This window comes from Medicago sativa, chromosome 1 (assembly GCF_051527215.1).
Source record: "Medicago sativa cultivar Bolivia chromosome 1, Bolivia_mono, whole genome shotgun sequence".
In the NCBI taxonomy this organism is placed as follows: Eukaryota; Viridiplantae; Streptophyta; class Magnoliopsida; order Fabales; family Fabaceae; genus Medicago; species Medicago sativa.
In genome coordinates, this window is record NC_140749.1 from 91,289,057 (window position 1) to 91,311,306 (window position 22,250).

At 36.1% G+C, this 22,250-nt stretch overlaps 1 protein-coding gene, 1 long non-coding RNA gene and 1 pseudogene across 4 annotated transcripts; 1 reads left to right on the top strand and 2 right to left on the bottom strand.

The window, feature by feature from the left end:
• Positions 1-12,564: 12,564 nt before the first annotated feature.
• On the top strand, positions 12,565-15,043 carry LOC146959083 (protein trichome birefringence-like 42). The gene is made up of 5 exons (XM_085740608.1): positions 12,565-12,911; positions 13,220-13,394; positions 13,499-13,674; positions 13,968-14,120; positions 14,639-15,043. Exons 1-5 carry the CDS (start codon positions 12,613-12,615, stop codon positions 14,922-14,924), a joined length of 1,089 nt encoding a protein of 362 aa, XP_085596734.1. The 5' UTR covers positions 12,565-12,612; the 3' UTR covers positions 14,925-15,043.
• LOC146959084 (pentatricopeptide repeat-containing protein At5g04780, mitochondrial pseudogene) lies at positions 14,462-20,166 on the bottom strand (annotated as a pseudogene). Of its 2 annotated transcripts, XR_015024806.1 has the most exons (5): positions 20,014-20,166; positions 16,199-19,252; positions 15,991-16,108; positions 15,609-15,825; positions 14,462-15,121 (listed from the first exon to the last, which is right to left on the bottom strand). The product of XR_015024806.1 is annotated as a pentatricopeptide repeat-containing protein At5g04780, mitochondrial pseudogene, transcript variant X2 (transcript). The 2 variants fall into 2 exon arrangements; XR_015024805.1 differs by lacking the exon at positions 14,462-15,121 and having other exon boundaries at positions 15,493-15,825.
• A 169-nt stretch (positions 20,167-20,335) lies between these two features.
• Positions 20,336-21,798, bottom strand: LOC146959085 (uncharacterized). Its single transcript, XR_015024807.1, has 3 exons — positions 21,655-21,798; positions 21,114-21,200; positions 20,336-20,472 (listed from the first exon to the last, which is right to left on the bottom strand). It is a non-coding gene; the product is annotated as an uncharacterized LOC146959085 (long non-coding RNA).
• Positions 21,799-22,250: the final 452 nt, after the last annotated feature.

Consider the following 22,250-nt stretch of genomic DNA (forward strand, 5'->3'; position numbering starts at 1 on the left):
TAGTACATCTGCACTTCAATGGGATCCTTCTTGCAGATGGGTGGAAAGTCCTTCATAAGATCAGACTTAACAAGTGATTCACTCAAATCTATATGAAGCTTGGTGACAGCAGGGATCAACTTCATATTCTTGAGGGTTTGTGCATTAATGAACTTTCCAGTTTTAGTATCAAGCAGCTCATCTGTGAAGGCTTCAGCACTGCTTAGCTTGTCCAAGACTCCTCCTTGATAGAATATTTCTGACAAGAGTCTTCCATAAGGTACCCAGGTTCTATTATGCAGCTGACTCTGTTTCAGACACTCTATCAAGTATTTGAACATATATTTTGGCACGTTCACTTTCTCCTTCTTAATGAAGTGTTGAAGAAAGACCTTTTGTGCCAAATTGGGTTTCTCACTACCACCACATGGAAGTAAGTCCTCATTCTGAATCTTCAGAAGCAGCTTCTTATCCATGCTTAGATCAGCATACTTTCCTGCTTGCGTTGAGTTGTACAGGGCCAAGTTTACTTTCTCTTTCCAGAAGCGTTCTTCAGCTGTACTTGAGAGATCAATTCCAGAGTATTTTCCAGAGGCCTCTCTACAGAGTACAGCTTCTATCTGCCATTCCGCAATTCTCACTGGAATACCACAAATACTTGACCTGATTTCAATTCCTGTAAATGGCTCAAGTCCCATTTCTTCTCTGGTCTTCCCTTCCAGTTCGGGATAAATCAACACCATCTGACTTTCTTCAGTTATAGACGCAGCTTTGTCATAAACCTTAGCCCTCACCCAGAAGTGTCTTACCAATGCTTCGTATGTTGGTCCATTCAACATCTTGAAGTAATGCGTAAGTTCCTGCTTTTCATAGTAGCTTCTGATCCAACACTCATGGAAGGCGAGTGATTCAAAATCCACCGGATTTTCTATTTGAACCTGTAGTTCCCATTCTTCCAATTTCATGCTTCTTCCTTTGTAGTCAAATTCAGGGACCATCCGTGAAGTAGATACTGAAACTTCTCGTTGCGAGCTTGATGATGCCATTTGATGATAGACGAAGATTTGAAGAAGATGAAGATTTTAGGGTTCTAAGGTTGAGAGAATGCGCTTACTTCGCAAGAGGTTTGAGAGCAAATGTGTTTGTTGTGAGTGAGAGTGTGTGAATTGTCAAAGTGTTAAAAGTAAAACGATTGCAATTCAAAAGAGACAAACAAACATAACATTAATGACAAAATTGGGGGCGCGTGAAAAGTACTTTCAAAGCTTTTGAAACATCATTTCCCTTTTAGTTATACACCAACACATACAGGCCACGTAAGAAGTTCACAGAGTAACTACCAAGTTAGTGGGCCAGAAGTTACTTTTTAAAAGGTAACTTCCAACGTTTCCACTAATTCAACTATTCAGAAGCAATAAATCCAGCTTCTGGACTTCAGATGCTGACGTCATCATCAGAAGCGAGTTTTCCTCAGAACCTCAATAAAGAGCTTCTGATGGACTACCGCTTCTGAACTAACTTCAGAACCTAAAATCCTATTCAGGAGCAAGCAAGCATTTAATCAGATACAAAGTGCATGTTCAAATTTTTCTTTATAAAATCAAATCTTTCAACAGTTAAAGGCTTAGTAAATATATCAGCCCATTGATTTTCAATATCAATGAATTGTATATCTAAAATTCCTTTTTGAACATAATCTCTGATAAAATGGTGTTTGATTTCAATGTGCTTAGCTCTTGAATGCAAAATTGGATTTTTAGACAAGCAAATAGCAGCAGTATTATCACAATAAATGGGAATACTGTTAGCAGTTATCTGATAATCTTCCAACTGATGTTTCATCCAAAGTAGTTGTGTACAACAACTTGCAGCTGAAATGTATTCTGCTTCTGCTGTAGACATAGCAATAGTTGTTTGTCTTTTGCTAGCCCAGGATATAAGATTATCACCCAGAAATTGACAATTGCCACTGGTTGACTTTCTTTCAATCCTATCACCAGCATAATCAGCATCACAGAATCCAATTAGCTTATAATCTAAGGATTTCCTATAAAGGAGTCCAAGATTAGTTGTTCCTTTCAAATACCTGAAGATTCTCTTGACAGCAGTCATATGAGATTCTCTAGGATCTGATTGGAATCTTGCACACAAGCATACACTGAATAAAATATCTGGCCTAGATGCAGTGAGGTATAACAAAGAACCAATCATACCTCTATACAGCTTCTGATCTACTTTAGCTCCTTCATCTTCTTTGCTTAAGTTACACGTAGGGTGCATTGGAGTGTTCATCACTTTACAGTCTTCAAGTTTGAACTTCTTCAGAAGCTCCTTTGTGTACTTTGATTGATGAACATAGACTCCATCTTTGCATTGATTGATTTGAATGCCAAGGAAGAACTTCAGCTCTCCCATCATGCTCATTTCAAATTCATCCTGCATTAACTCAGAAAATTCCTTGCAAAGAGATGCATTAGTAGAACCAAATATTATATCATCAACATATATTTGCACAACAAGAATATCTTTCCCAAGGGTCCTTCTGAAGAGTGTAGTATCAACCTGTCCTCTTTTAAAATCATTCTTGATTAAGAAATTACTTAGTCTATCATACCAAGCTCTGGGAGCTTGTTTCAAGCCATATAGTGATTTCTTCAGTTTAAAAACATGGTCAGGATATTTAATATCCTCAAATCCAGGAGGTTGCTTGACATACACTTCTTCTTCTATGACACCATTTAGAAATGCACTCTTGACATCCATTTGATATAATATTATGCCATGATTAACTGCATAGGAAAGAAGTAACCTGATTGCTTCCAATCTTGCAACTGGAGCAAACGTTTCAGTGTAATCAATGCCTTCTTGTTGACTATACCCTTGTGCAACAAGCCTGGCTTCGTTTCTTGTTACTTCATCTTGCTCATTCAGCTTGTTTCTGAATACCCATTTTGTTCCAATAATGTTCTTGTGCTGAGGTTTGGGTACCAGATCCCACACATCATTCCTTTGAAATTGATTCAACTCTTCTTGCATAGCTAGGATCCATCCATCATCTGAAAGTGCTTCATCAACTGTTGTAGGTTCAATCATTGAGATTAGTCCAATCATTGACTCCTCTTGTCTGAAATGTGATCTTGTTCTTCTTGGACTATCTTTGTTTCCAATGATTAGCTCCTCAGGATGAGAAGACTTGTGTTTGAATGTGTTTCTGGGAGGATCTGCTTGATGTGAGCCATCTTGTGCTTCATCAGAAGCAGCTTCATCTTGCGCTTCTGATGTGGGTTCAGCTTCTGGACTATCTTCAGATTCAGCTATCTGATCAGGTTCTGGAGTAGCTTCAGGAACCTGTATCTCTGCAAAACTTTCACCTTGCTTTGAAGTTTTATCTTCAAGCTCCTTGTCATCAAATTTAACGTGCATAGATTCTTCAACACAAAGTGTTTCTGAATTATACACTCTGTATGCCTTTGACCTTTCAGAGTAACCTAAAAAGATTCCTCTTTGGGCCTTGGCATCAAATTTCTTTAGGTAGAGCTTGTTGTTCAGAATGTAACATGTACATCCAAATTGATGAAAGTAAGAGATATTGGGTTTTCTTCCTTTAAAGAGTTCATATGCTGTTTTCTCCAAAATAGGTCTAATATAGATCCTGTTTTGAACATAGCATGTTGTATTCACTGCTTCTGCCCAAAAATGTTTTGGTAAATTGTTTTCATGAATCATGGTTCTGGCCATTTCTTGTAAAGTTCTATTCTTTCTCTCTACAACCCCATTTTGTTGTGGTGTTCTAGGAGAAGAGAATTCATGGAAAATTCCATGTTTTTCACAAAAAGCTTCAAATGGCTCATTTTCAAATTCTCCACCATGATCACTTCTGACTTTCAAAATTTTTGATTCTTTTTCAGATTGAATTTGAATGCAGAAGCTACTGAATACATCACACGCAACATCTTTACTCTTTATGAATTTTACCCAAGTCCATCTGCTGTAATCATCAACAATGACTAATCCATATCTATTCCATATAAGGATGCAGTACTCACTGGTCCAAATAAATCAATATGGAGTAATTCTAAAGGTCTTGAGGTTGAAACAATGTCTTTGGTTTTAAAAGATGATTTCACAATTTTCCCTCTCTGACATGCACCACAGAGTGCATCTGAATGATAGTCAATGTCTGGTAGCCCTTTCACAAGTTGTAACTTACTAAGCTTAGAGAATAACCTCCAGTTAGCATGTCCCAACCTTCTGTGCCACATCCATTTCTTATCATTCACTGATAGTAGGCACATCACCTTCTGATCAGCCAGTTCAGAAAAATTGATTTTATAGACATTGTCAACTCTCTTTCCCTTGAACACAATGGATTTGTCTTCCTTGTTGATTACTGTACAGTTGGGTTTTTCAAAAAGCACATCATAACCATTATCACAAAATTGACTAATGCTCAAAAGGTTATGTTCAAGACCATCTACCAACCATACATTATTAATTGAGGTAGAGGAATTACCAATAGTTCCTGTACCTATGATCTTGCCTGACTGGTTGCCTCCAAATTTCACATTTCCTCCCTCTTTCATTGTTAGGCTGAGGAACATGGACTTGTCTCCTGTCATGTGTCTTGAGCAACCGCTGTCTAGGTACCATGATCTTTGCTTTGGCACTGCTCTTAGACATACCTGCATCATTGACATTTTTAGATTTAGGTACCCATTGTTCTATGGGTCCTGGAAGGTTAGTACTTAAGGCTTTACTCTTCACCTCTTGTACCTTGTGCTGTGAGTTGGGTTGCTTCTGATTAACCATCACCTTAGGTTTTGGTACTTCAGAAGCAGCAACTGTCTTCTTCTGAAACTTAGACTTCAGAACCCCAGATTTTGGTTTCACCAGACTCTGAGGAATAGGTTCTGATCTTTTCAGGATCCTGACCTTTGAAGTCTTGGAATCAGATTTGATCATAGCCTTTGACTTAGAGTTCTTTGGCTTTGAAGTAACCTTAGCCTTAGAACTAGAAGCTTCAGGTTCTGATTGAACAACAGTTTCCAACTCAGCCCCTTCTGGTACAAAGAATGTTTTCAGACCTTCCTTGATGCATTCACAACAAGATTTTAGATTGGTTTTCTCAAGTTTCACCTCTGGAAAACCAATTCCTCTGCCATTGTTCTTGTAAATGCTATAAATCATAGAAGCCACTCTGCTTCTGTCAATGCCAGATATAATGAAATCTTCAAGAGCAATTTCATGGTTACTTAAAGGTTTTTCATTACACTTTTCTTGTAGCTTCTGACATAAGAACCTGAGCTGGTCTACATATGTTTTACACATGAAGTCAAAGCCCCTAAGTCCTTGTTCAGAAGCTTTCAGATCCAATAGAGTTGATTTTTGCTGTTGTACCAAATCAGCATATTTTTCTTTTAAATCCTTCAACTCATTGGTTCTTACTTCAAAATGTGTAAGAAGTTCTTTAAGAGACTCAACAAGTTCATCTCTGGGAATTTTGGAATATACCTCGTTTTCATCTTCTGAGTCTGAATCTGATTCAGCTTCTGAAGTTGCTGTTGCTACCAACCCAACAGCTACCTTTGCATCTTCATCAGCTTCCTCTTTATCAGATCCAGATTCACTACCCAAATCATCCCAGGTTGCCATTAAACTCTGCTTAATCTGCTTCTTGAGTTTGCTTGGTTTGAATGTAGACCTCTTTGACTTATCCTTTGACTTTTCTCTTTGAAGATCAGGGCATTCAGCAATGAAGTGTCCAGGCTTCTTACAGTTGAAGCATCCCTTCTGATCTTCTTTCTTTGAGCTTCTGGAGTTACCCCTTCTAGAGAGAAACTTTCTGTTCTTCTTGGCCAGATATTGAAGTCTGTTTGAGAGCATGGCCATTTCAGCAGCATCTGGTTCAGAATCTGAACTTGACTGTTCTTCCTCTTCAGATTCAACTACTTTGAGAGCTTTTGATGACTTGCCTTTGGATGGAAGAGCTATTGATTTACTCTTCTTAGTAGTCTCATGTTCATTAAGACTTAACTCATGAACTTTGAGAGAACTAACAAGATCTTCGACACTTAAAGTGTTTAAATCTTTAGCTTCCTCAATGGCAGTCACTTTTGGTCTCCATCTTGCAGGTAAGCTTCTGAGTATCTTGCTTACATGATCAGAAGCAACATAGCTCTTCTTTAGAATCTGTAGCCCAGAAACTAAAGTTTGAAACCTTGAGTACATATCCTCAATAGTTTCATCATCCTTCATCTTGAATAACTCATACTGATGTACAAGCAGAAGAGCCTTTGCTTCTTTGACCTTCTTGCTCCCTTCATAATTTGAACAGAGAGAAGCAAACATAGCTTTAGCAGTGGATTTGTCACTCATTTTCATGTACTCTGCTTTTGGGTATGGCAGTGACAAGAGCTCCTCTGATAATATGATGCTTCTTGTAGAGTTTCCTCAGTTCTGGAGTATGTTTCTTTCTATCCACAGCAGCTCCTTCTTCATCAAGGACTAAATCACCAACACCATCTTCCAGAATATCCCATAATTCTTCATCTAGGCTCATGATGTAACTGTAAAAGTTGGTCTTCCACCAAGAGAACTCTTCAGCATCTCCATTGAACTTTGGAACTTTTCCAACGCTGGTTTTCTTACTATCACTATAATCATGTGAGACATTCTTATAGCTAGTATCACTAGGACCAGTAGGAGGAGGAGTAGACATGTTTTTCTCAGATCTTTGACTGTTGCACGGTTAAGTGTTACACAACAGACCAAGGCTCTAGATACCAATTGAAGGTGAGAAAAAACACAAGAAGGGGGGTTGAATTGTGTTTTGAAAAATTCTTTGTTTCTCCTAAAAACTGAACACATTGATCAGAAGCTAAGTGAGACAGCTTCTGAAGTGATAATCAGAATCTAAATGCAGCGGAATAAAACAGAGAGAGAGAGAGGAAGAACGACACAAAGCAATTATACTGGTTCCTTCCACAATCCGGAAGTAGTCCAGTCCCCCTTGCACTTCCAAGGAGATTTCACTATGAGTAATATCTGATTACAAATGCTCAAGCACACAAGCAAGAGACTTCCTTTGCTCAAGAACACAATCAAGAGACTTCCTGCTCAAGCACAACTGCAAGAGACTTCCTAACTAAACAAAATTACACAGAAAATTGTTTAAGGTTGAACACTTGATATACAATCAGAGGTGCTCACAATACAAATCAGATACAGACTCAATAGACTTAAGAATTTCTAAGATATGACTTTGAGACACAGAAATTCTAAGTGAATGCAGAACAATTTCAGCAGAGGTTTGGTACTTGTGAAAATCTTGTGAGTCTTTCGTTCAGCGTTCTTGCATTACCAAAACTCTAAGTCTTCACTCCTTTATATAGAGGTGTGAAAGAGACGTTGTGAAATTGCCAGCACACCAAAGAGTCGTTGTTGAAGCTTGATCTTTCACCAATGATCTTTTGCCTGATTTGGTTGTTGTCCTATGAAGAACCAATTTGAAATCCATTCCTTATCCAAAGGAACATATATGCAGGCGAGACCGTATTCTGGAGCTGTTTTCTTGTCTTGTAGCGTGGACACAAAACAGAGTGGTGGAGAACGTGGTTGTACAATTCGTACAAAGTACAATGTCAACGCTTTCGTCCAAATTGCAAGCACAAGCCTTCAAACACCTTTGAAATGACCGTTGCAAAATTCCACTAATCCTTTGTTTGTGTTTTCGAATCCAATAGACAGCTTTTGCATTGATAATTCTTCAATTCTTGAATCTTTTGCAAATCCAGTTGAGATTCAGCTTCTGGTGAAATAGCTTCTGATGAGGCAGCTTCTGATGATGCAGCTTCTGATGATGCAGCTTCTGATGATATGACTTCTGCAGCTTCTGATGATGCAGCTTCTGATGATATGACTTCTGGACTTCTTGTCTTCAGGAGCACTATTCTTACTTCAGAAGCGTCTTAACTTCAGGAGCACTATCCTTACTTCAGAAGCGACTTAACTTCAGGAGTGCTTTTTCCCTTCAGCAACAAGTTGCCTTCAGGAGCGTCCAAGCTTCAAATTTTTGTTGTTTCCTTTGCTCTTTATTTGCTCATTCAGAACCAATGATGATGTAACTTTATAATTATGGTCCTGTACACTTGAACAAATATTAGCTAGTCCAATTTACAATTTTTAATACATTGTTATCATCAAAACTCTTTCAGGTTCATTGTTAAACACAATTTGTTCCAACATTTTGGAGTTTGGTAATTTGAAAGAAAATTGAGATTTGTGTGTGTTGTTTGATGAAAATGAGGCAGAATGTGGTTCTGCCTGGCTGATAACAGCACGCTACGTGACTTAAGTCACGCGGCGCAACTTAAGTCACGTAAACATTACAACTAGCGTAAGTTAACTTACTTAACGCATGTTAACATGCGTAGGGGCATTTTCGACTTTTACTTTGGGAGTGAGCAAATCTGTTTGGGTAAAGAGCAGAATTCAACTAACAACACAACCGCCGATGTTCCAAGTTCAGTTCTTTGAGAATTGCTTTTCTGACAATGAAAGTTTCCTATTGACACAAGTAAAATACTAAAATGCCCCCAGCGGTTGTTAACAACCGCTCTGCAAATCGCCGGTAGTTAACTGCCGCTGGAAATTGCTTTTCTGCACATCTTTTCATTCTCTTTCTCTCTCCTCCTCATCTCAAATTATGATTTTAACTTTAGGAGGCACCGTCAATTTCCAAATTCTGTCTCAATCTCCTTCCATTTTAGGATGACTAGTGTTGAGCAACTGGTTTACACAAAAATGATAAGCACTCTTAACGGATTTTACGATGGCTAGTGTCGAGCAACTGGTTTACACAAAAATGATAAGCACTCTTAACCGACAATTGATAAACTTCATCAACACACTTTTAACTATTTCTTCAACAAGCTTAGCATCATCCCTGTACAACAAAGAGAATAGAAAATGTATAAACTTCAATCAAATTATATTTATTTTAACACCTTACTTTGAATGTATAATTACAAAGAAATTTTTTTTATATATTATTTATGCATTCATCCTTTCAAATATCTTTAACTTTATTATTTATGACTTGCATTCCATTGTGGCAGAAATGAAAGTTTCAGAATTGATTATTCCTGAATCTAAAGCTTGGAATTCTTCTTCAATTCTCAATACTTTGATGTGGTTGCTGCGAATAAAATTCTCCAGGTGCCTATGTTTAAGTATGTTTAGGAGGATAGAAGATGTTCGAAGGTTTTTTTTCTCTTTTTTAGATAAGCAGAAGATGTTGGAAGGTAGCAAAGGATTATCAATTGTCGGTTAAAAGATGTTGGAAGGTAGCAAAAGGACTTATAGGAATTGAAAAACAAATTTTACCTATAGAATCAATGTTATATTTAGATGAGGAGGAGAGAGAAAGAGAATGAAAAGATGTGCAAAAGCAATTTCCAGCGGTAGTTAACTACCGCTGAGGTCCAGCGGCAGTTAACTGTCGACGGTTTCCAGAACGGTAGTTAACTACCGCTGGGGGCATTTTAGTATTTTACTTGTGTCAATAGGAAGTATTCTATGTCAAAAAAGCAATTTTCCAGTTCCTTTGTTTTGTCAAAATGCTTTGAACTTTCCTACTTCTTCCTCTTTCTTCGCAGTTGAAATGTTGTGAAGTTCAGTTCTCTCTCTGCGACGTAGCTACACTTCTCTCTTTCTCTCTCTCTTGCTCTCTCTCCCTCTCTGTGTGGTTTTTGTGTAGAAAACCGGTCTGGTTCGTAAACTCACCGAGTGGTCGGTTTGACCGGAAACCGGCTGGTTCACACCGGTTCCATACGGGCGAATTACATGGCCGATCCAACTTCTCGCTCGAACCGGCTATATCACCGGTTCACTGTTGGACCGGTCGACCGGCCGGTCCGGTCCGGTTTTTAAAACTATGCATGTGCCAGTTTTGACCCCCAAGACCAATTTTGACTCGGTCTACGGTGACGTGGCACCCTAAGTGAGGTGCCACATGTTATTTTATTTTTTTTGCCTTGGGGGGCCAAAACTGCTACAGTTACAAAACTTAGAGGGACGGTTTTATAGTTTTTTTCTTAGAGGGTCAAAATCGCAACTTCGTGAAAGTTAGAGGGCGAAAACTACTATTAAGCCTTCTATTTTTTATATACCTGCCTTTTCTCCCACGGATCGAGATTAAGAAATCATCTAGACATGAATTACGCCATAAATAAATCGCCTTATATAGAAAAACTTCACATGAAAATATTATATTGTCTTTCGAATGTACCGAGAACATTAGATTAAAATATAATTTTTTTGAAGACTCCATTGACAACATGAAGTCATACGAAAATAATTCAATTGTTTCCTTCAATTTTCAATGAGTTATTATTATAAAGATATGTTTTGATTTTTTCAACCTACTTAAGAATCTCCAGCTAGCTAACTCGATATTTTTTATTGTCGTTGAAGGATCGGATATCTTGATGTAGCGACGTATATACTTGGGTTTATTTTTTCAATATGTGATTTATGGTCAACTTATGCAATATAAATCAGGGGCTTTGTTGTTTTATCTAACAAAGATGCTAAACAAGTTGCGTTCATTTTGTTTCCTAGGGCAAATCCAATTGAAACACATTTTAAATAGTTACCTCACTTTCACTCCACAAAAGTAGAAATCAGGCATGACTAGTACTATATTTAGGCATGGCAATGGGGCGGGGTAGGGACGGGTTTTACATTCCCCGTCCCCATACCCGATTCTCATATACTTACCCGTTACCCTACCCATACCCAACGGGGATGAGAAATTGAACCCCATCTCCGTCCCCAACGGGTTCGGGTATTCCCGCCCCATCCCCGTCCCCGCATTGAATAAATTTTTTTAATAAAAAATAGAAGATTTTTTGCAACCCCTAAAGAAATATTGTAATGCATTATCCAACAATATGTTCACTTTAACATTTGTTAGACCGATTGATTTAGTTGCTCCTTTAAATATCAATGGTAGTTTTTATAACACGACAATTATCAAATAAAATAACATGACATATCAACATAAAATAGTTTTATGCATTCGGGACGGGTTTGGGTATGGGTTCGGGGTGGGTACCTATATACCCGTTACCCGTCCCATACCCGTGTTTTGAAATCGGGGAAAACCCAAACCCATACCCAAACCCAGTCAAAACGGGGAAAACCCGTCAAATTGGGTTTGGTTCGGGTGGGTAAACCACGGGTATGGGTTTTGTTGCCATGCCTAACTATATTTGTCTCTTTGGCCCTATTATTCGTTACTAGTCAAAGAAGACCCGTTAATACTGCACACGATGATCTGGTAAAGACAATCTGATGAGGAGAAACAAACAAATAATCCCTCCGTTTCAAAATGAGTGTCGCTTTAGCCAAAAAAAATTGTTTCAAAATGAGTGTCGCTTTCAGTTTTCAATGCAATAATAACTTTTTCTTTTCAATTGTACCCTCCAATTAATACTCTGCACACTACTTCCAAAGTATTACTTTTAAAACTAACCAATAGTTAATAAGGATAATTTGGTAAAATAACCATTCTCTTTCTCTTAATCATTGCATTTCTTAATATGTGTGTAAACACCTAAAACGACACTCATTTTGAAACGGATGGAGTAAAAAACAAGTGTAACGGGAATCAAGCATATTGTTTCACAAATGTTAAATTAACGACTTAAGAGATTAGTCTCACTAATTTCATGCAGACGATAATTGGTTTACACCAAAAAAATTAACAATTGTATTTATGGTAGAGTGCACTCCTTTCTACTTCCAATTTTGGTGGACAAAAATATTTCATAGGTATCCATTTTTATAAACACGTGACACCTGATTTTATGTGCAAAAATATGGTTAATTCAATTAAGTAGATGATTAATTAAAATTTGTTTAAAATTGTGGTTAATTCATGTCGTTGAATCAATTAAAATTTTGTTTGTGATTCAATCAAACATTTATTCAACTGAATTAATTATATTTTTTAATGTGATTAATCAAGTGTCGTGCGAGTGTGCAGAAAGTTGACGTTTATGTATCATTATTGGTTGCTCCCCGGAACAAAAAAAGTATCATATTGTTTGCTGAAATTTTGTAAGTACAACTCTTATATTAAAACAATATAAATTTATACTTCATTTAATACCTTAATAAATCGATTAACACTTTAAAAGATTAATTTATAATTTATAACTAATACTTATGGAAAATGTTGTTTAAAGGAATGAGCTAATTTAAATAACGTAAGGTATATGGTCAAGGACCCCTTATAATTTTAAAGTTTTCTATAAGTTCTCTTATTCTAGAAATATTCTAGAAAGTTTCTCTAATTAAGATACAGGAAGATAGGGATTTGTAGTGAAGAAGGAAGGAGTCGTCGTGGGTTATTTGATTTGTATAGAACAGTGAGAAAACAACGGAAGGAAAATGTGCATATTTTATTTTATTTTATTTTATTTTGTGTTTATTTTAATTAATTAAAATATTTTGATTGGCTATTCCTAAAAGATTTTGTTCATATCTAAAAGAAAGAACATTTAAAACATTCTCACGTAACTAGCGGATCATTCTTACCTTTCCCACCTATACAAATGGCAAACAATCATGGTTTGGTTTGGAAAGATTTTAAGACAATATCAAATGACATTGGATTTCTTGTTACATCTTCTGCCACACACATTCGTTCTTCTATGGGCAGTGGCACCTACACTGTACTATGTGCATGCTCAAGAATGTGATCTTTCTAAAGGGGAATGGGTTGTTGATGATCCATACTACCCTCTTTATGATGCCTCAAGGGACTGTCCTTTTATAGTGCAGGGATTTGATTGTCTCAGAAATGGTAGACCAGATCAAGATTATCTCAAATATAGATGGAAACCTTTTGCATGTGATCTTCCAAGGTAATAATAATAGTTTCATTGTTTCCACTCTCCACTCTTTCCTAATTTTAAATATGATTTTTAGTCATGTATACTACGTTTTGATTTTGATTTTGGTCCTTGTTATTTTGTATTAGTTGATGCAATATTTATTTTTATTGGAATTGATCCTTATAATATGTAAAATGTTTGATTTTAGTACCACTAAATTAAGACTAAAATAAATATTATCGACCAATTTCAATATGAACAAATTTTGCAAGAACTAAAACAAAACACCTAAGACAAAACTAATTGTATATTTGCAAGTGATGTTGGTTAATTAACAGGTTTGATGGTGTGAAATTCTTGGAGACATACCGAGGGAAAAAGATCATGTTTGTTGGGGACTCTATAAGCGACAATATGTGGCAGTCACTTGCTTGTTTGCTTCACATTGCAGTGCCAGAATCAAATTACACCTTTACAAGACTAACAAAACATCTTTCTATGTTCAGATTTCTGGTAGTTTTCTTCAACTCCAATCTTAAATTAAAGGAAAATTTTGATCCTTGATAATTGTTTGATAAGTTATCTTGGTAACATTGTCGCATTATTATGTGTTACAGGAGTATGAAGTTTCAATAGTGTGGGTGAAAGATGGGTACCTAGTGGATACGGTTCGTGATAGAGAAAAGGGAAGAATTATAAAACTTGACTCCGTTTCATCTCGGTACAAGTGGAATGGAGATGTTTTGATTTTCAATACCTATCATTGGTGGTTTCACACAGGACAGACTCCAATGTACTAAAGTTTTTTAGCTATATATTTAATAAAATGAAATAGATTAGTAACACTTTCTTCAAGACTCGTTTTGTGATTTAGTGAGTATTAGAGAGAGTTATTAGAATATAAGGTTAGTTATACTAGTTAGTTTTTTCTTATTATTGGCTATAGGTCTTTATGTACCGAATGATAAGAAGAACAAACTAGTGTAACTAGCTTTTAAGTATCAAATAAGAGTGTTCAACAACTTCTCAATAAGAGAATTGAGGTTTGTGGATATTGGCTAATGTTTGTATGTTAATCATCCACAGACACTTTCAAGTGGGAAATGAGATAATGAAAGACATGGATAACATTGAAGCTTACAAGATTGGGTTAACCACTTGGTCTAATTGGATTGATTCTAACATTGATCCCTCAAAGACTACTGTTATCTTTCAAGGAATTGCTGCTGCACATTCAGGGTAAGTTTAATTTAGATTTAAATATGTTTTTTTTTTGGTTACAAGATTTAAATATGTTTAATTTCCCATAAATATATCATTTTTTATTTTTTATTTCTATTAAAAAAAATTAGATAAGCTCTTTTAAAAAAATTATTTTAATCCTTGTAAATATACCATTTTTTTTTAAATGAGAAGAAACCACTGTTTGCTTTTGGTTAGTTATTTTGTTTTAGTCCATGCAAAAGTTGGTCATATTGAGATCAGTAATATTAATTTTAATCCTTACTTTGATGGATTAAAATCATATATTCTATATAACAAATTTTGCAAGAGGTATACTATAAAACAACAAGAATCAAATGTAAAAACGGTATATTTGCAAAGACTAAAATCAAAACAATATTTATACAAAGACTAAATTACAAAAATGACACTATTTGAAGAGATAAAAAAAAACATATTTAAATCTTTAATTTATAATCCCATTTTAACTATAAAATTCACACTAAACTGATAATGCTTCATAAATTTTCAAGGGAAAAACACTGTCTGGAACAAACTAAGCCAGAGGAAGGATCAAAGCCAGCATATCCTGGTGTAGACATTGTTCAGAATGTTTTGAGTAACATGAAAAGTCATGTTTATTGGCTTGACATTACTTTACAAACACAACTGCGGATAGATGGTCACCCTTCTATATTCACTGGTCGAGGAACTTCTTATGAGGACTGCAGTCACTGGTGTCTAGCTGGTGCTCCCGACACTTGGAATGAAATGTTGTATGCTGTTTTACTAGGAAATCAATATTATCGTCATTTGTAACTCTAGTTTATCTCTTTTTTTTCACCACCATTGAGGACACAAGACTCTCATGAATTTGGACTGTAGACATGAATTTATCCTTTAAAAGTTGCTTAGCATAGCGATTTCATTTTCATAAATCATTTTCTTGAGCGTACATCTCCCTCTCAGAGTCTTTCTCTGAAATATTTTCTCGAGATTTTTTTTGGTATCTAAGCCTGAAAAAAACAAGAAAACAAAAATGATAAAAACAATAATTTAGCTGCTATTATGCATGATGTTGTTGAGTTATGATAAAAACATATATCACCCAGTAACTTATTCATCAGATTGTGTTACTTCTTCTGACAATATGATTATGCATGGTATTGTTTGTGTTAAGTAATTGCAATTTATTTATTGCTATGTATTGTATTCAGTATCATGAGAGTAAGATGGCCTCAAAAAAAACTATTTATTGTTTAAATTTTGTGAGGTTTTAGGACTAATTATAGCAATTCCGAGTTCTAGGAGAAGTTTTCGAAATTTTTTAAGATAGAGTAAGATGTCAAATAAAATGGGTGAAAGTGGAGTAAGATGTCTTGAGTAATTGCAACTAAGCCGCAGTTAATCGAATGTCATTAGAAGTGCCAAATCATATGTTTATATTGCATTTCACATTTATAAACAAAAAGTTTCAGCACAAGTACAATAGCAATTTGCAACCTTTTTGGAAACACTCAAGCAGGATTGCTTATGCCAAAAGAAAGCTGTGATTCTAGTAGGTTGATGCATCTGTGCCATCCAAATCCATCCATTGCTCCACTTCTGCGATCTCTTCTTTCCTTTGCTGCATAACTGCTGCCATATGACCATATTCCAACAAGATGGGGTGAAAGGGGTTTTTCTATCTGTCAAGGTAAACGCAGTGTAGAATACATACCTAAAAAGAAATTGAATCATTAACTTACTTTAGAAAATAATTCAGAAAAAAAAAAAAAATACTGTGTGCATTGGTCCTACAGGAAGGTGGGAAATTAATCCTATAATTCTAAAGGAAGTATTCTTAAATTTTGTAAGACAGTGAAATTCTTTGTAAGACACTCACATTCACATTGGCCTGAAGAGACAGTGTGGTCTAGATATGGTACTCCTCCGATCACAAGCTATTGAACTTCCCTTCGTAATTATTTTACAAGCAATAGGGATGTGTGGAAGTACATAATCTTCACAAAAACAGTGAGGGAACTTCTATAATATCAATATATAAGTTAAATTAAATCCAGGTTAAAAAAAAAAGATTCGATAAAACTTACATTAACAAAATTGATTCCCTCACAGCCGTCGTTTCTTCGTCGCTCAGAGGCTCCTAAAGGGACAACAGAACTGCTCCAAGTAACGATCACTGCCTCCATCAAAAGAATCGAACAACAATCCTCAGCAACAACTGGAAATTGGGCACCATCGTCTTCACAACGGAAAGGCCAGTGAGGTTGGATATGTTGTCGTGATGGAGGGATATGGCAATCTTGAGTGTTTCCTTTCTCTTCTTTCCCTATTTCTTCTGTCTTCGTTTTAAAAGAGAAAAAGAAAGAAGAAAAAAAGGAGGGAAAAAGGGGAAGAGAAAGTAACAACATTTTTTCCACGGATTACCGTGTCATTCGTGTGTTTTGTTTACAATCAAATTGTAAGAATCGGCATTTTCCGTGTACGTATATATAACGAATGAGTCATCTTAATGATATTACCAATAATCACCACAGGAACATGATCCATCTTTAAAATGGTGGAACCTATTAATATCTCTGACAACAATTTGCCTTGAAACAAGCTTAGATACGAATTTGAGAAAGGTGTGGCAGTCAACACAAACTCTCAAATTCTTCTTTACTCTTATTGGAGCTCCAGGTGGTGTGGCAATTAATCCAAAAGCCACAGCAAGTTTCTCACTGTGATGATATAAGAGCTTTTCCTTTTCACTTCGTTCCACATTATGTATATCAGTCTCTATGATGGGACTGTATCCAGCTTTACTTAGAAGTTCGCTTAACTCATCCAATTTAGCAAATATTTCATCACTTCTAGAATGATTTCTATCTCCAACAATGAAAGTGTGTATCCTGTCTTTGACCTCAATCCAACTCATTCCAGGTTCCTTCTTCACATTGCTGTTTTGCATAACCTTTCTAACATTGGCAACATTTTCCCACATCCCTGCTGATGCATAAATGTTTGCAAGGAGAACAAGAGTACCAGATTTGTCTGGCTCTAGAGTGAAAAGCCTCTCTGCAGCTTTCTCACCAAGTTCAACATTTTTGTGGATTCTTGCAGCACCAAGAAGCGCCCCCCAAACGGATCCATCGGCTTCAAATGGAATGGAATTCACAAGCTCCACTGCTTCATTTAGTTTCCCTGATCTTCCAAGGAGATCAATCATGCAAGCATAGTGCTCTTGTGTTGGTTTGATTCCAAACTTTTCCTCCATTGTTTCAAAATATTGTTTCCCCTCATTTACCAAACCAGCGTGATTACATGCACAGAGAACACTGACTAATGTAATATGGTTTGGTGACACACAATCTTCAAGCATTTGATTGAACATGATAAGAGCCTCTTTACCATGACCATGTTGAGCCAACCCTCCAATCATTGCAGACCATGAGACTATACCTCTCTGTGGTATCTCGGAAAAGGCGCGATCAGCATCCTCTATGCTTCCACATTTTGCATACATATTAACAAGAGAATTGCTGGCAAAAATATCAGACATAAATCCAAACTTAATGGCATGGACATGTAATTGTTTCCCTTGCTCATATGCCGACAAGTTTGCGCAAGCATTTAAAAGAGAACTGCAGACAAACGGATCAGGCTTGATGTCTGCAACTTGCATTTGCAAATATAGCTTCAAAGCCTCTTCTGCATCCCCATGTTGAGAATATGCAGTTATCATAGAAGTGTAAGCCACCAAATCTTCCCAAGTGCGCTCTTCGAATATTTTTGAAGCTTCATCTATATGACTACATTTTCCATAAGTGTCAAGCAGACTGTTTATAACATAGAAATCTGAATAAATTCCACATTTGATGGAAAGTGTGTGAATTTGCTTACATACTTTGATTTGCTGCAAGCTGGCCACAGATTTAAGAACTGTTGACAAAGTAGTTTGGTTGAAATCTATATTTTCATGGTGCAATTCAGAAAAAAGTGAGATTGCTTGTTCGTCATCACCACACTGCGAGTAACCAGAGATCAGAGCATTCCCTGCAATAATATGGTCTTTTGTTGGCATCAAATCATAAGCTCTTCTTGCATCATCCATCATCTCACACTTGGAATACAAATCTATTAGTCCAACAGCCACAAACAAATCTGAATCACTATCAATCTTTACCGAACAAGAATGTATCTGTCTCCCCAAATCCTTCAACCCCATTGCAGCACATGCTTTTAAGGCACTTGATAAGGTGAACACATTGGGACAGCTTCCAGACTTTTTCATCTCATTCAACAGTATCAAAGCCAAATCATTATACTCATGAAGAACACAACCAGCAATAATTGCATTCCAAGAAACAGTGTCTGGGTGAATCATTTCTCGAAAAACATCAACAGCATCTTCAATCCTCCCTGCTTTTGCATACATATCAACCAAGGCATTTGCAGAAAATTGATCCAAACCATGTCCAAGCTTCATTAGAAGGCCATGAACCGTCCTTCCGATACCTCCATCCCGCAATCCAGCACAGGCATTCAATATAATTGAAAGGCTGTACTCATTAGGTCTTACTTTGCCCTCAACCATCCGTTTAAACAAATCAACAGTTTCAGCTAAGAAATCACTTTGCACGTGACAAGAAAACAAGGCATTCCACGAAACAACGCCTGGCTCCAAAATCATACCAAACAATTTCTTAGAATCACTAAACTGCCCGCATTTGGCATACATAACAACCAAAGTGTTGGAAACAAAAGCATCTGATTCAAACCCTGAGACCACAGTCATGGCATGAACCTTTTTTCCCATATTCAAATCTTTCTTAATCGAACATGCTTTAAGAACAGTTGGGAATGTAAACTCATTAGACTTAACACCCAACGTACACATCTCATTAAATGCCAATAACGCTTCTTTATGAAACCCATTTTGCACGTAGCGAGATATCAAAGCAGACCAAGAAACAACCGTTCTTGGTTCAGTACTTTGATCAAGCAGGTTGCGGACATACCCAAAACGACGAGAGTTGGAATAGAGTGTTAACAAATGGTTTCTGAGACTTGAGTGGCGGGAAAATCCAAACTTGATCAAGTGGGTGTGGAGTTCCATTATCTTGACTCCGTCTTTAAGACAGATTCTTCTTCTGTATCACCTATTAGAACAATGAGATTAATAAGGGGAAGAAAATAAGATGGTGAAACAATGCAAAAATAAAAGCAAAGAAATGTTCTAAGAGAGAAAGAGCGCGCGAGAGAAGCAGAGAAGTTAGAGTCGCAGGGAGTTATAAGATTCTGTCATTTGGGGTGAGTTTAGGGTTTAGGGTTTAGAAGATGGAAAGAAATGTTATGCGTGTTCGTTTTCTGTTTTCAATTTTTTTACAACACTCGCTTTATCTAAACCGCTCCTTTCATCCTATGGCATATAAGCATTCAAAGGCCGGTAACTTTGGTGCCACAAAGTTAGACGATCCAAGTGCAATCCCTTACCAAAGGGTTTCAGTTGAGATTAGAATTCTCTAATTTGAGGTCTCTATCTTTGGGATGATTTTAGGCTAAAATATGGGAGAAAATATAAATGTGCGGAGAAATCTGGAGGGAAGAGATGAAAGAGAAAACAAAATATGACAAAGATAGAGAGAAATGTAGTGTTTTTCACCCTAAACTTAAGGAATCTCAACCCGTTCCACTTAAATGTCATTGGTGTCTTTGTTTTTATCTCTTTTTTTTTTAACAATCTCTCTCTTAATTATTCATTCTCTCTCGTTTAAATATTTATTTTAGTTATTCAATCATAATTCTCTCATATAAAAAACATTAAAAGCACACATGGCATCAAAGCCATTACCAGTAGGACGAAAGTGTAACCCATGCTTCATTACCGTAACTTCCAGATTGATTGAGACAACTTCATTACCTTAAATTGCATTCTTCATTGTTTTCTCGCAACTTTCACACCAGCCAGCACCCACACTTTCAGTAACTTATTGCAAGTCTAACAGGCACTATACCACGTTGCCTGATCTGACCTTATGAAATTTATATATCCTCTAAAACTGAAGAATGCAGGCTGCTCAAAGTACAAAAAGAGACTAGATTAAACATCATGTATATGATTGAAATTTATTGAGTTGGATATCAACTATTAACCATCTTAGCAATGCTAGGAAATGAAAAATTAGAATCCAAAATAATGGGATACATTATTAGACCAGATTTATTCTGAAATGAATACCTTCTCAGCCCCCGAAGGTTTGAGGTTATGTAAGAAACTTGAACACAATCAGAGTACACTGATTTGCTTCCATTGTTGGACGATGGAATTGAATTAGAGCTTAAAGTAGACAATGAAGCATCATTACCTTCAGAATCATACCTACATACCAAATAACAAATATAAATATGATTAACGTAAACATATCAAAACAGTAGTAGTATCATATATTTTTTGCAGAAAGTGTGAACGCAGTTATCCTGAAATCAATTCACTTCACACATCAGACATAAACCAACATATAATAGAAAATTGAATAAAAAAGAAATGAAGACATAATTGTAAAATAAACTAGTAATTACGGCAAAAAATATCCATTCATTCCAAGGAAGGTCCTTGGCCTCCAATTCCCATGAAGATCCTTTCTCCACCTCATTCAAATCTTGCTATTCCATTCAGATCTATATTCTAAAACAAAAAAAAACCAATACGAAAACTAATGTCTTAGTCATGTCTCTCTACTGATTTGAACAATTAAGATTTGAGCCTTACTTATTAATAAATCATCTCTACAACTTCAACTATTTAGTGCAAAACAATAAAATATCACATCATTGAATAATGTCCGTGTGTGTAAGTGTATGAAAATGACTCTTCAAGTAGAACAGTTAATATATTTTCCATGAACGCAAGACATTGGTGAACCTTTACTCTTTTGTGAACTTAACAAGATGTATCCATCATGAATAATAGATCTAGATTATATAATTGTATGAAAAATGAACAAAATCCAATAAATTTACCTTTTAATTTAAGCAACAAAGGTTGTGCATCTTCTAGAGTCTTTAGACCTTCAATTGCTCTAATATTTATCTTTGCCAATCAGCTTCCTATTGGTACACATTTTCACAAACATATTATGATTAGTGCACATTTTAACCATAAAAAAACAATACATGAAGAAATTCAAGCACAACTTAGACTAAAGTTTGAAGTATCAGTAGAAGTGTGGTTCAGTACTTTGATCAAGCAGTTTGCGGGCATACCCAAAACGACGAGAGTTTGAATAGACAGTTAACAAATGGTTTCTGAGAATTGGGTGGCGGGAAAATCCAAACAATGCGAAAATTATCTCAACTCAAACAATGCGAAAATTGAGATGCCACGCATTGTTCACACACATATATATAAGATGTTAATGCATAAATTTAGTGTACTCAACTGAAATGAATCAGCTATTAAATGCAGACATGCAGTATTTGATTTCAATGTTGGTATGCAACAACTAACAAATTGATAAAATGAGTTGAAGAAATACTGATATAAACAGCGATTGAAACTCACTTTTTCAAGCAAAATGCGATTTGCAGGGAAAGAGCCAAAGAGGAATTGAGTTGCAGAGAAACCGCACGAGACTCTCGGTTCCAAAGAGAACGAGAGAGAAGCAGAGAAAGTTAGTCAGAAACAGAGAGTTCTAAAATTTTCTTTGGGTGAGTTTAGGGTTTAGGGTTTAGAAGATAAAACTTAAGAGTTAAAAAAATCATATTTAATTAATATTTTCTTTTAAAAAAATAACTTTTTTTGTAAGATTCTTATGATACTCTAAATATTTTTTTAAGAGACTAAAATGAAATATATTACCACCGCATAGGCCTTCCTAGCACAAAATGAGCCATACTTCAGGCGATTTGCGATTCCAAGCCTGTTGCTGGGTTTGAAAAAGTTGCCGCTGTTCCGTGCGATTACACCTCTACATAGATACTAATTCTTGTTCGGTGCCTAATATGCTAATTACTTGCCTAATTGGATAATTCATAAGGAAGCATGTTTTGCCATTAACCAGGTAACTCTTCTATTAAATTCACTTTACGGCTACACTATTATTAGGTGAGGGGTTTCAATCAATTTGAAGGAAAATTACATTTGCCCACATTATTGAT